Source organism: Marmota flaviventris, chromosome 7 (assembly GCF_047511675.1).
Source record: "Marmota flaviventris isolate mMarFla1 chromosome 7, mMarFla1.hap1, whole genome shotgun sequence".
NCBI lineage: Eukaryota > Metazoa > Chordata > Mammalia > Rodentia > Sciuridae > Marmota > Marmota flaviventris.
The window spans coordinates 90,506,613-90,521,176 of record NC_092504.1 but is presented as its reverse complement, the minus strand read 5'-3'; the positions used below and the strand labels follow the sequence as shown (position 1 = coordinate 90,521,176).

Sequence of the window (14,564 nt, the reverse complement as noted above, 5' to 3'; positions counted from 1 at the left end):
TTTTATTTAAGTAAAAATTAACTTTCCTACAATTACCACTGTCCTACCATGTAATGAGCTACCTCAGTAAGAATAAACTCCCTTGGATTACCTCATAGTGATATCATCCAAAGAATTCCCACTCAGGCTACAGAGTCAGACCAAATACAGTTAAACCATGAAAATTATGGATCCATGAGAATTTTCCCCATAAGCAAAACACAAGGAAATTTGAATTCAATTTTTTGGAGAGAAAATTTTAATATATTTATCTTATTATACATTTCCCTAAATTACAAAGTCAACAGCTGCAAATATATTCTGCTACAAAGCTTTCTGTAAGAAATATCTCTATAAGAAAATACATCTCATTAACATTTCCTGTAAATAAATTACTTCAAATAATAATTTTGAAAGGGTGAACATAAGGGAAATAATGCAGAAACCAGATTGTAAATGTAATTGCTATATAGGAAATGTTTGACTGAAATGTTCCATTTTCATGTCACTAAGCTTATATAACTTGTTGACACAAACTTTGGCTCTTGGATAAATTAGCTTATAATTTTAGTTTTTGTAGACATGTGCAGAAAACGTAAGTCTTCATCATCCTAGTAAATGTGTGTGGGAAGCTGAAATTCTTAGTAGATATCCATGCTCAGATTCAATTTCTACCAGGAGAACTTAAATTTGAGATTGCAGATGGGGTTTAAGTAAAAGAAAATTAAGGTGTGACTTGCAGCCTATAATAGTTTAAAATAACAACTATAAGATAACTTTCTTCCTTTTATGCTGTAGACATAATATTTAGAACTGGTTAAAAATAAAAGTAGCAAAGTGGTTTTGAAGAATTTAGAACTGTGGTTTCTATAGGTTAGCAATATGTAGATTTTACAGGTTATTATGTTTTTTCAAACCTCAGTGGCTGCAAAACCAGATACTATATCTTTGACAATAAAAGGCTGTTGCAGAGAGAGGTTGGTGCAGAAAAATTAGATAGCAAAATCAGATGGTTTATCAGTTGATTAGAAGCTTAAGAGGACAAGGAACCTCATGCACTGTCTATCTCATGAGTAGTGAGACATACTCATAATTAAGATTCTTTTAGTACCTCAAAAAAATAAAATAAATATTTTGAGGATAGGAAGGGCAAGTGAATTCACAATGAACTCATCTGCATAGTAAGGATTCTAATAGCGAATACCATGGAGAACTTCCATGTAGGTTTGCAGTCTCTGGTTTCAAAGATGAAAAAAAGTCAGCTTGTGCTTCAGACATATGATGTATATTTATATAGATCTATGTGTTGCCCAAACCTGGACAATTGACAAAGCTTTCCCCATTTCTTTACTGTGCTTCAGTGCAATATAGATATTACTCAAGTTCCTATTATCAGCTTCACTCTAGTCCATTGCAGAGCATGTAAAAAAGAACCATATTTATCAATCTAATACTATCAAAACTTAGAGTGTGTCAAACTTTTCAAAATAATGATGTCTCCATTAGCTTAATTTCCCACATATTTTGGATATCTTTAAACATTTTGCAATCTGTGAAAACTCTTCTCTGTGCATTTATTGCACTAGTCACAACTAATGGATACAGTTTGGAAAATAAAATGTACTCAGGGTAGGAATCTTATACAATCAAGAGAGATGCCATGTCATTCCTTCAGAATCAAGGAACTGTTTTTTATTTGTGCATTTAATTATACATAAAAGTGGGATTCATTATGCCATATTGCTGCAAGACAGATCATATTAAGGAACTGTTTTTTATTTTATATCAGTTCTTATTAATTACAAGTGAAGTTAAATTTTTGAAAACAATGTAAATAAGCAGTTTGAGGAAGAACAAGTTTGTTTTTTCCAAAGATCTTGATGAAAGACCTGGTGTTATTTTGAAATCATTTGGAAAATATTGACTGCTTTTTTTCCTTCTCTACCCAAGGCCTTTAGTTGAGCATTCAAAGTAGAGTAGCAAATTAAAAAGTGATTCTCTTGCAAATTAACTCTGCTTTATGTTTTCAATTCCTGTTTATCAATTCTTTCCATGTTTTATACATCAAAGTAAACTGGGGGTATTTTGTTAAACTAGAACTTTGAAAAGAAATATGGATTTTAGGTTATTTTTATAGGCAATCACCAACCTGAAGGAACTCTCTCCTCCAGCACAACCTAAACTCTTGGAAATTCATATGGAATTCAGTAATTTCCACTATGTGCTTTTTTCCTTATTAATAGCATTTTCACAACTGTGTACATTATTTACATAAACAAGTTGCATAATGGAAGCCTGCTGGTTGCGCTGAGTTTGACACCCTTCCAATTCATTCAGTCCTCCTTTCTTTCTTTCTTTCTGTGGTCTATATTCTTATCACCTTCATCATCTACACCATTCTTATGCATTCCAAACTTTATTTTCCACCATGCCATAATGCGTTAAATACATGAATTCACAGTCTCTAGTGGTGATTCTCCTCACTGGTGATCAGATTTTCTGACACACGTGGAGTCTGGCTTTGGAAGAGTAGGTGGCATCCTTCCACACTTTGCAAGACAAGCCTTTTGCACAGTCACACCGCTGGAAAATTTCCAGCCCATGAGAGCCCTTCTTGCGCTGTTTGGTACAGACTTCGCCCTGATGGAGCACTGGTTTGCAGATTTTGGTCCAGAAGTGACGAGCACAGCAGAACCCTTCAATGCAGTCTGATGATCGCAGGCAGGGGTCTCCTTCATGCCCTGCAGAGACCACCACCAAAAGATATCACTGTAAAATGTTCCCCTTTGCAATCTGAAGCACATAAAATACTTTACTTATAGTATCTTATACAATTTACAACGAAAAGTCTTGGATTCATACTATCTGTCTCTCCCTGTGCTCATATAAATCCATTATTGTCTATTTCCATTATTTGCTATCTGGATATAAAACTTAATGATTAGCCAGGATTGTGCTTCATCTCCCCTTTACTTTATGACGGCCTACTTTTAGATAGTTCCCTGATCATTAACTATTTTTTTTCCTAGAGGGTAAGTGACAAAAATGTAAAATAACTGATCTCAAACTAACTTTGAGATCCACAAAGTAAGTTTATTCTTCTTGAGAGATCAGAACAAACTTCTGATTCAAGGAGAAGGCTGAGATGCTCAGGGACTCCTCTTAAGACTACTTTACTTATCAATTACAGTCAGGAAAACAGAAACTTTAAGTGTTCAAACCAGAAGATATTGTATGCATAGAATTGGTCACACAGTAGTGGTTGAGCTAAGAATCACCGGAGGATGGTGAGAAGATGCTACTACCACATTTAGGCTGGTTGAACCAAAGGAGGAGGTGATGTCAGAATCCAGAGGCTGGATTCAGATGCTAGCCAAGGTTGGCATCCTAACAGGCATACCTATCAGGAGCTAAAGTGACAAGGAGACAGCGCCCTGCCAGAAATACTACCTGAAGCAGTAAAAATGGGAGAATATGTTGGCTCAACGAGCCAGGTGAATCTGACAGGGAGCCCAGGCAATGCAGTCTATAAAGAGCTGCGACACAGAGCAGAGTAGAGAAAGGGCAGTTAATCCATCTGAGAGCAAACAGGCTCCAAGGAGCAACCAAGGACCCCTTATAAGAACATGTGGAAATACAAATCTTGGTATTGTATCCAGAAGTCAGCGAATAGCCCACCCATACATCATGGTTGAATGGATCCGTAATCCATATAAAGCAGAGTTTGGCAAACTTTTCTGTAAAGTGCCATATTGTAAATACATTAGGGTTTTGAGGCCATATGATCTCTGTCACTCCTCAGCTCTATTGTTGCTTTGCAAAAGCAGTCACAGATAAGACCCATATGGACAGATCAATCTGTTTTCCACTGAAACAGGTAGCAGTGCAGAAGGGGATCACAGGACATAGTGAAGTCGTCTCTACGTCTGAAGGGTTATCTGTTATCCAAGATGAAGCTAGTCCCACTGTGAGATCTGGGAACAACTCATTTGCCTTTCAACCTAAGATTTCTATTTGTCATTCAAAAAATTTTACATATTATTAAATAAAAATGATTAATAATTTTAAACTACTGTGAAAAATAAATTTAAACTATGGTGAAATATGTATCTGTTAGAATCAAGAAATATACGAATGTAACAGTAAGTGGATTTGGTGGAACAGAAACAGGAAAAGAATATAGGACCTCAATGAGTGTAGAGAAAGATAACTGAAGGGGGATTATTTGTCAATATGTTTAGCACTATCCATGTGATCATTAACAGTCTGAGTCAGACTAATGGATCAGATATTCTCTGGGATACTAGCTCTACAGTTTTTGTGGTCAAACTATAGAAATACTGTGTTTAAAAAGTTAAAACCAGGTTTTCTCATTGCTAGATTTCTCAGAGACTTTGGTATACCCATGTTTATTATAAATGTCCTGGAAAGGGGAAGATGTATTATTATGAAATTCTTTTAGACCTAGGGCCCTTTTGTTCAGTAACATTTTGAAAGGGGGTACTCCACAGAATACACTTTAGAAATGCTGCATTTTATAATGAATATTGAAAACTTAGGGATTTGTGTTTTCAAAATTTTACTATTAATGATTCAATCTCAAGAATTTCATGCTTTCCAAGCAATTAGGTTTCCAAAGTATTCTGATGCAAGGAAGGGTATCATATGGCCATACAAAATCTCAAAGTAAATCGACAATATGGGATAAGTTGGTTTATAAATAGCACATCATATGGTTGCTTAGTGAAATAATATTCCTGAATCTGCAAAGGTGAGAAAATGACTCATAAGCTTAGTGGTTTAATCATGTAGCAGCAAAGGATTTTTCATTTATTTTTTAATGTATGTTTGTATAGAATATTTCTCCTAAATTTCATATTAAAAGGAAGGCCTGCTTAGAAAATGATCTGAATCATCAGGGTACTATGATTTTCATAATATTTATTTTCAAACAATTTAAGATTGCTAAAGAAACTCTAGCATCTTCAAAAATAAGAATGAATTCATTTTAAATCTTGCCGTTACTTTTTTCTGAAATCAATGAAATTAATCACCTATAGTTTTCTTTTACTTATTTATGGAAACAAGAAAAAGTAAGCACAGAGGTACAGATAGACCCTACCTTTTATATGTGACATCTTGGTGTGTGGTCTTCCGAGATTCTGCCATCCCAAGTCATGGTTTGAATAATGACCATGGCCTCGGTCTCTATGCCTAGTGCCATCCAGAGCTGGGATGTGAGGGGTTAAGATGCTCTCAGTGACCGGGATGCAGATGCCTGAAGATGTGATGCACAGATTTAGAACAGCTCAATTCTATAAACTTGGCACTTACCGAGAGATGAGGTATTAAGTCATTTATCTGTTTACTATCTGTCTCTCTGCATATTCACCCATTCATTCATTCATTCATTCATTCATTCATTCACTTATTTACTAAGGTTGGGTATAGCATACTTTGGCCCTAGAGCCAGGCTTTCTTAATTTGAATGTTATATCCTTCAAAACCCAAGTAACCTTGGACAAAATGAGAATAAAAACAGAATTGGGGCTGGGGCTATAGTTCAGTGGCAGAGAACTTGCCTAGCACAAGTCACATACTGGGTTCAATCCTCAGCACCACATAGAAATAAACAAATAAAATAAAGGCATGTTTTCCACCTATAACTACAAAAAATTTTTTTAGAAAGAATAAAAACAGAATTATCTTCACTGAGTTACAGTAAATATATGCAAAATGTTTAAGTTATCTGCTAAAGAATTAAATTAATGTTAGATATCGTGTTTTTAAAATCATCTGACCAGATGACCTCCTTGGGGATTCAGGGTTGTTTTTGTTGTTGCTGCTGTTGTTATTAGCAATACAATCTCTGTCTAAACTGCAAACTTCTCTAATGGTATAAGCTTTTTCTCCACTTACTTTCTGTGCAAGGTACGCAGAGTAGGTCTATGCTAGAGGTCAGAGCATGCATAGTGATATGAACTAGACTCTGTTATTATGCATGACAAATTATATGTTTCTAACTACCTTCTGCTATTACTTAATATTTTTATGTATTGTGATTCTTCATTTAATTATTAATGCTGAATTGTCTATTTCTAACTTCATTGAAATTGGATGAATTCAGGCTAGGGGATAGAATCTCAAGTCTATTTTTGGAGGAATTTTGTCACCATGCCCCATGACATCTTCAACATAAGAACTAAAGCAGGAACTGGCATGAAGCTGGAAGAAGGACTCACAACTGCATTACTAAATTACAGCAGGTTACCACCTTCTTTTGCATTTTTGCATGTATTTGCTTATGTGCTTTGCAGAACAGAATATCTATCTATCTACGTGGCAGTTCCATTTTGCAATATCCTAGATCAGCAAACAGCAGAAAATACAGATGGTGGTCAGAACCCAGAAAAACTAAGATTTCAGAGGTTATCCAGGTAATCTTATACTACCTAAAGCACAGGTATTCAGAAGTCTGAGTAAAAAGTTAGACTAAGATGGACACAGTGGCACACACCTGTCATTACAGCTGTTTGGGTGGCTGAGGCAGGAGGATTGCAAGTTCAAAACCAGCCTTAGCAATTTAGGGAGGCTCAAAGTAACTTAGAGAGAGTCTGTCTCAAAATTTAAAAAATTAAAATAAAAGAAGGCTAGAGATGTGTTTCAGTAATTAAGAGCCCCTGGGGTTCAATACCTGGTACTCAGGGATTAAAAAAAAAAAAAACAACTAACTTGTAAGACAGTATTCTTAAATGAAAACCATAGAGTCCCACAAACACTTAATGCAATCATTTACCATTATTGCAGCGGTTACCAGGGCAACACATGCCATCTCTATGACAGCGCTTCTTTTTCCTCCGACATGCCATGCAGGCTGATGACCCTTGGTGAGGACTGTGGCAGTATCTCCCAACTTCACATTCCTTATCACTGCTACAAGGATAGGCCTGCAACACAAACAGTGGAACAACACAAAAAACAAAGGATGAGGTCCTGTTACCCTTATGGTCTTATAAATGTACCAAAACTAAATCCCAATACTTCCCTTATGAAAAGAAATATACCATTGTAAAAATGTTCAGAACAGAGATCCTCCATAGTGACACTTAATTGAAAACTTTATAACTGTTGATGGCTGATGGTAACAGGGATGAAGGTGACACTATTTATGCATTCTCACTGACCCAATCTTGGGGTTAAGATTTATACTTTGTGCCAATTGGTGAAACCCTTAAGAGTGACTTTAAGGACTCAGAAACAGCCATAGTGTTGTATTTTCACTAATTAGTACACATGAAACAGTCATCCCAGTATCTCCAGTTTTCATCCGCTAATGGAAGATGGGGAAGGTAGTAAAACAACAAAGAGATGTGCTAGAAGCTGACGCTCAACTCCTGTCCAGTTAGGGAACAAATATTTTAAGAGCAAGTCCTCACAGTCCCAACCTGTGAAAAGCAAAAAGGAGAAGTACTTCCAGAATAGTCTGAAACAATGAACTTAGGGCTACAAATAAACCAATGAGCAGAATCCTTATTCCTGCTGCTTCCCATGACTGGCAGTAGTGTTCTGAGTAACCAGAGAGATGCTTGACACCAGTTGCACCAGCACATTCTCAGGAAGCGAAAAAGCACACTCTTGACCACAATAATCTATGGGTACTACATCCTCGATTCATGCGGAAAAGACTTTCTCTGCCAAGTGGTATATTCTTAAAGCTACATAAGCAGTGTCAGATAATATCTCAAATATATATATATATATATATATATATATATATATATATATATATATATTTGTGTTTATGTGTATGTATATATATATATATATATATATATACACTATATATATGTATTTGTCAATATATAACTGGTATGTGTGTGTGTGTGTATATGTGTGTATACCAGTTACATGCTACTTGCCAATTGCAAATTTGGAAACATCTAAAATGACACTGTTTTCCGAGATTTGAATATCATACCAATCAAACTTACTCATATTTTAAGACAGAGAAACTTATTTGTAAGACTTTGTTTATTTTAAGTGAAATTTTTTCCTGATTTTCAGAGTAATACATTACTTTTATTTGAAAAATACAAAATATGTTTTTTTCAAAAGCCATGTGCCTATTTTTAAGCAAACATATATGCTGTGAAAATGAAGATATGGATAATTTTTTTGTAACTCTCAAATACTTAGTGTGACCGGATGCCATAATATTAGATTTGATAGCCTAACATGGTATTCATCGCTCATTCTGCTGTCCCTGTTTTCTCCTTGTCCTCTTTCACTCTCCATTCTTCCAGAACATTTTCTTCCCCTGTCCATCTCATGTATATATGTGGACACATTCATCCCCTACATATTTTCCATTTGATTCTGATCATATTCAGTTAGAAAGAGGAACTAAAGATGAAGTTTATGTATGATTCTGGGTGAAAAAATATATATTTGCTCATCATTACAATGACTGGTTAACCCTTAAAAGAATTACACAGAAAAAAGATGACCTGCAAATCAAAGGGATTGTAAAGAATTGCACAGTGGCAATGTTGAATGCATACATTATAATTGAAATCAAATAAAGCTGTAAAATGAGTTCACGTATTATTATTCCGCTCTGCAAGTCCATCATTAGACTTCACACAATCTGAATGAAGTTGAATTCATAGTACAAGGCCATGTTTCAAGAATCCAAGACTGATGAAAACAAAACAAATGTCCCCTCCAGCCCGCCTTACCACACTCTTTCCCTCAAGCACTTCACCCCTTCCTATTTAAAACCAGTAATTCGAATTAAAATACAATTCACATGTTTCTGATTCATTTACATTTATTTCACCAAATTGTTTTGCAAGAAACATTTGATGTCTTACAAGTTTCTTTCTTTCTCAAAAGTAGGACATGTTCTTTCAACGGAAATAAACACGTGCCCCCTAATACATCACGAGCTATTTACAACTCCAACAACAAATCATCAAATGATTCTGAATATAGAATAGTACTTGGCTCCATCCCTCAACAATAGTCTAAATGGTAGAAAGAAAGTTGTTTTTGCTAAAAGTAGCAGTTTGTTTATGCAGAAAATTGTAAAGGGGCATCATCTTTTTCCCATTTTCGGTTGATGAGACATGGAAAATATTGAAGTGACAAATAATTGATACAGATGACATTGAAAAAGTGGTATACACAGTAGTCTTACTTAAATGGGATTACAGTAAAAGTCTCAAAACCTAATTTTTGAGAGAGAATCCTATTTTGTCTAAGACAGAAAATATATTAGAGGATATGTAGTTTTATTATGTGTCAACATATTTTATTTAGGATAAAGTCAAAAAGACCCAGGCAAAGACAGTACTTAGGAACTCTTTTTAAAAGTAAAACATTATGAATGTTGTGAACTTGTACTTGGCATTGAATCCCAGAACATAAATTCTAGGGGGGATTTTTTGGAAAATTTCAAAAAGTAAATGTTAATAATTTAAATGCAAAGTTATATTACACAGCTTCTAGTACGCTTAAAACTCCTGGCTCCGATAAACAATTTTCATAGATGAATAAAAACAAGAATGAATAGAACAAATTGATAGAAGCAAGTTTTTGGTAAAAGAAGTGATATTTGGAGGCATACTCACTTTCAGAAATCAGTGTCCCCTGGCACAAATTTGCTCAGCCACAAGGCTTTTGTTCATTTGGTTTTGCATAGCCATGAATAAGAAAACATAGACTATGAGAAAGTGCAGATCTAACCTAGTAATAAAAATTCTCATGTCAGCATTAATGCATTATTTTTCAGTAAAGATTTTTAAACAGGGCATTTTCAACTCAAAAATTACAAGGGCTTGGTTTTTTGCCTGAAAATCCTCTTAAAGTGTCTGGGAATGCTATCACCACAGGACAGTGAGAAAGAGACACAAGGAGCCAGGGAGGCAGGCACAGGGTTAACAGTCATTAGGAGAGACTTGGAGGAGGCAATGACAGTGGCAATGACTGGACCACTTGGTGGGAACTATGGATGTTAATAAAGTTGGCATTTAGGAAATTCTATATGGGGGCTGGGGATGTGGCTCAAGCGGTAGCGCACTCGCCTGGCATGCGTGTGGCCTGAGTTCGATCCTCAGCACCACATACAAACAAAGACATTGTGTCCACTGAAAACTAAAAATAAATATTAAAAAATTCTCTCTCTCTCTCTCTCTCTCTCTCTCTCTCTCTCTCTCTCTCTCTCTTTAAAGAAAAAAGAAAATTCCATATTTTCCTTTACTTTGTTCTCCAAAGGCTGTTATGTGGTCCCATCTGATGATGCTTTTGTGACAAAAATGAGTTTGAGCCAAGCACTGTGGCAAAAACCTGTCATCTCAAAGATTTGGGAGGCAGAGGCAGGAGGATCACAAGTTCCAGGCCAGCCTCAGCAACTTAGTAAAATAAACTATCTCAAAATAAATTAGGTTGGCAATATAGTTAAGGGTAAAGCACTCAAGTATTTTCTCCCCAGCACAAAATAAAAACAAAGTGAGTTTGAGCACTAAATTTTCACTTAACAAAATCAACCATCATGTTCATCTGGAACTTATTTTAGAAGTGAATAAAAAGGCTGATTTTTTTTCCACTTGCTATAAGAATTGACTTTATGGCTGTTCATTTTACTTGGACTATAGGTGAAGAGATTAGATAACTTTTCTTTTTTGTCTGAGGATCAGTGATGGTCTATGTGAAAGAATGAAATTTAAGTGAAAGAGTTAGGGGAAGACTTCAGAACATGTTCCTGCCCTGCTAAAACATCCCACAATTAAATCAGAAATTCTGCCTTGTGAATATCCAGAGAAATTTAGCTTCATGCAAAATAATCCATTAACCAGCCTTGATCACAGTGAGAAGAAAAATTAATTTGGGACACGTAATAATAGCAGAAGATTAGCCATAAATTAAGAATGTATGAGAGCTGCCTGCGATCAGGCCAAAAAAACAGTTTGTCCAACCCCCTCCTTCCAGGCTAAAAATAATGTGGTTTCCATAAATAGCAGTGCTAGTGATCATTACAACCATGACATGAACTAAAAAAAGAGAGAACACATTGGGCACAGCTTGAAAATAAAGTCTATCAGAAATTAGCATTTCTTTTCAATAGAAAGTATTTCTTTTAAGTCCATTTCCTTTGTGCTAGTTTGAAGTCATTATTCAAAATTTTAGCAATGAAGCAAAAGAGAGGTTCAGTAACTTCTGGAATCAAGTAATGCACTCAGTGGCAGAGAACTGGGGGATTCTGAGCCCTGTCCTGGCTTTTAGGTCCCAGTGTGTCATGACAGAGCGTTTCCTAGGGAGGGCCTGAGGTTCATAGAGACAAAGGTGATTGAGTGGAGTCCTATGTGCCAAATTTAGAGATTAGAGAAATAAGCTTGGCCACATCTCTTTCTAATACCAACAGCATGTCCTGCTGCAGCTGTTGGAAAGACAGAATACTGGCAGGAATCTCTGACAATGCTGTAAACAACATTTTCTCGCTCCATTTCTTGACAATAGTTTTATGTCCATTTAAACTCAGTGTAAATCAGAGTTAAAAGTAGATGCTAATCATGCAAATCATGATAATTAAATGATATTCTAATAAGCAAAGTAAAATGAAATGTAGTTGATCCATTTCATTTGAAGTAATTGGTCTTTATTTCCCCAGTTATTCTCAAGACAATAGACTGAATCGGACATAACTTTCCTGTGTTCATATATGAATACGTGACTAGTGAAACTCCAAATCATGTACAACCACAAGAATGGGAAGTTATACTCCACGTATGTATAATATATCAAAATACGTTCTACTGTCATGTAAACCTAAAAAGAATAACAACAACAACAACAACAAAAACTGCAGGCAAAAAATACCTAGTAATTCAAGGCTTACATTTAGGATTTAATTTATTCTTATTTTTCAGCAACTGCTCGTCCCTTAGAATTTGCACATGCAGTGAAGTAATCAGATCCCCAAGAATAATGAGATGAGGAAAATTGTTGCAGTATCTGAGCAGCACTGAGCACTGAATATAACTTTGTATATGGCTAGAACCTGTTTAGTTCCTAAGTTGTCAAAATAATGATATTGTTCTGTGTAATGATTAGCTGATTAATGATGAGGAGGGACAAAAAAAGAAGAAGAAGAGAGAAACATCACACAGTGTTCATGTGGGATGGCCACCCATACGGATGCTTGCAAGACCGCCCTAGTTTTGTTGTTGTTGTTTTAATAGGGACAATCCTTGTCCCCACAAGCACTGTTTGTAACAATCTCTCGGAAGTTTTCTGGAGCCAGAAAAACGTCATCAATTGGTCAGGCAGAAGAAGCCTGCAGGGGACAACCCAGCTGTGGGAATAAATAACATTTGAGTGGACAGAGAGAGGTAACAGCAAAGGGCTGAGGGTGGGAACATATTGGGGGTTCTGGGAACCCAACAAAGGTTGGCAACTACATTTGGGAAACCAGATCAGATTGTCTTGCCCCAAATCCTCAGAGAAAACATTAATTTCCCTTTATGCTATTCCACATGGTAGAAGTATATTTCCACAAACACACAGAGTACAATACCCTTAAGGTGGTCATTTTGAAATCAAACAGTAAAATTGCAACCTTGGAAGGTGCAGAGACCTAGAATTCAATCTGGCCATGTGCAGTTGTATACTGTCTGCCAAAGGCTGTGTAATCATATCTTTTCCTATATTTTCAATTACCTCTAGGGGTTAGAGGTGTATTTTATGCATCTTTGTGCATTCATGAACATCAAGCCAAGAGGCCTAAGCCACATTAAATCTGAGGGGAAAAGTTCAGATATTTCATGTTGGTGTTCATAAAGGTTCATGAAGGCAGCTGCTTCAGTATCAGTTCAGCTGATAAATATTGATTCAAATTTTAATTATTGAACAATAACTATGACCCAGATATTTTTAACAACTAGTTCAGTGATCTGCATATTTTCCCTATTAACCCTAAGATAAATTTGAAGAATAGAATCTCATTCATTGGAGATCTAAAATTTTTTGGCATGTGTTTAAATTTGTTTTATTTAAAAATATGATACCTAATGTTAAGCATTTTATAAGATGAAGTTCATAGCAATTTAATATGATTCAATAAAATATCTTTTAACTACTTAATTATTTACTGATCCTAAAATTAATCACAAGATATATACCCATAAGCATTTTTCCTTAAAAAATAGTGTGAAATTATTAAGCTAAATTTTGACATATACAAATCACCACCACTATTTTGAATGTTTGCATCAGAATTTCCAATGGGGGTTAAGTGTTACTTAATAAGGATAAGCTAAGGAAAGAGAGTTTAAGACAACTCATTAATAATATATTTATTAAAATAAAAATTCCAGATTTTATTTTTGTTTGACATACAAAACAGTTCTTGTTCCTTTTGGCCAATGCAAAACTTGGAATGTGTTGAGGGATTTTCTTTTAATTTTTACTGACAAAATTAAAAAAAAAAAAAAGCTCTCACAAACTCAGGCATATTCCTGGACAATTTTAAGAACAAATAACCATGCAAATTGAGAATCTGGAAATTGACTCCATTAAAGTAGCTAAGACTGTGCGCCCCATGAAAAATCTTTGAGTACATTTTACATATATTTATTTTAAAGATAAGAAAGGTAAAAAAAAAATCTTTGCTGCACAGGTTCAAAGCCAAGAGAATATCTACTGATACTCCCTGGATTACAAATGATTAGGAATGATGGATTTCTCACAATAGTTCATTAGCTTCTCTAATGTATTCAGAATCTGAAGAAACAATAATTATATGAAATAAAGACATGTGCTCTCTAACTTTGGTTGCTTCATTCTGTTCTCTGTATATTATTAAGCAGAAAGGATATTCTAGGGACTTTTTCACTTTGAATATAGATCATGTTCTCAACTGTGACATGATTGATCATGGAGTGAATGGGGCAAGCTAACCTTTTCCATATAGTGGTGATACCAAGAGAAAGCAAAAAGATGTGGTTTACCTGGCTCCTACTTATCTTTGTTCAGCTTTCAGCCATCCCCCAATTTAAAATATATAGAACAAAACACTTTCATGCCATGCTCACAAAGCAGTATCTCAGAACTTGCAGCAGTGGCTGGAGCCCTTTATCACTTGTATATAATTATGAAGTCCTTCAAAATTCTGTGACTAGTGAAGTACAACCATCCTGGCCTAAACAAAGGAAGAAATTGCACAATTTTAAGGTCTCTCCCAAATCTGGGATTGATTGTCTATAGTAGAAAATTTTCTTCATAGTTTTACAAATTTGTCTGACCTCATGATCTTCAGAGATATATCATGGTAGGACAAATTTTGGAGTCATTCTATGTTTTAAATTATGCCTCCAAAATTAGTATGTTTTGGTATCCTTATCTAAATTACAGAGTCTCAGTTTCCTCCTGGTTAAAGTGGATGTAGCATTTCTAACTTCAGCTATATTTCCATACTTAACTAATCGTAAAAAATTCCATGGAGTCTCTTTAAAAACTACTTATTCACAGATTACTCTCCTAGAGATTCTGTAAGACTGGATGGGGTCCAGGAATCTGTATTTTAATTC

The 14,564-nt window shown here is 35.3% G+C and overlaps 1 protein-coding gene across 1 annotated transcript in view; it reads right to left on the bottom strand.

The window, feature by feature from the left end:
• Positions 1–215: 215 nt before the first annotated feature.
• Dkk2 (dickkopf WNT signaling pathway inhibitor 2) overlaps positions 216–14,564 on the bottom strand; it is a 97,375-nt gene continuing 83,026 nt past the window's right edge. The window contains exons 2-4 of the mRNA XM_027935540.2: positions 6,776–6,926; positions 5,102–5,257; positions 216–2,720 (exon numbers count right to left, since the gene is read on the bottom strand). Of these exons, the coding sequence (XP_027791341.1) occupies positions 2,470–2,720; positions 5,102–5,257; positions 6,776–6,926 (558 nt within the window). The 3' untranslated portion in view covers positions 216–2,469. The remainder of the gene's footprint in view (positions 2,721–5,101; positions 5,258–6,775; positions 6,927–14,564) is intronic.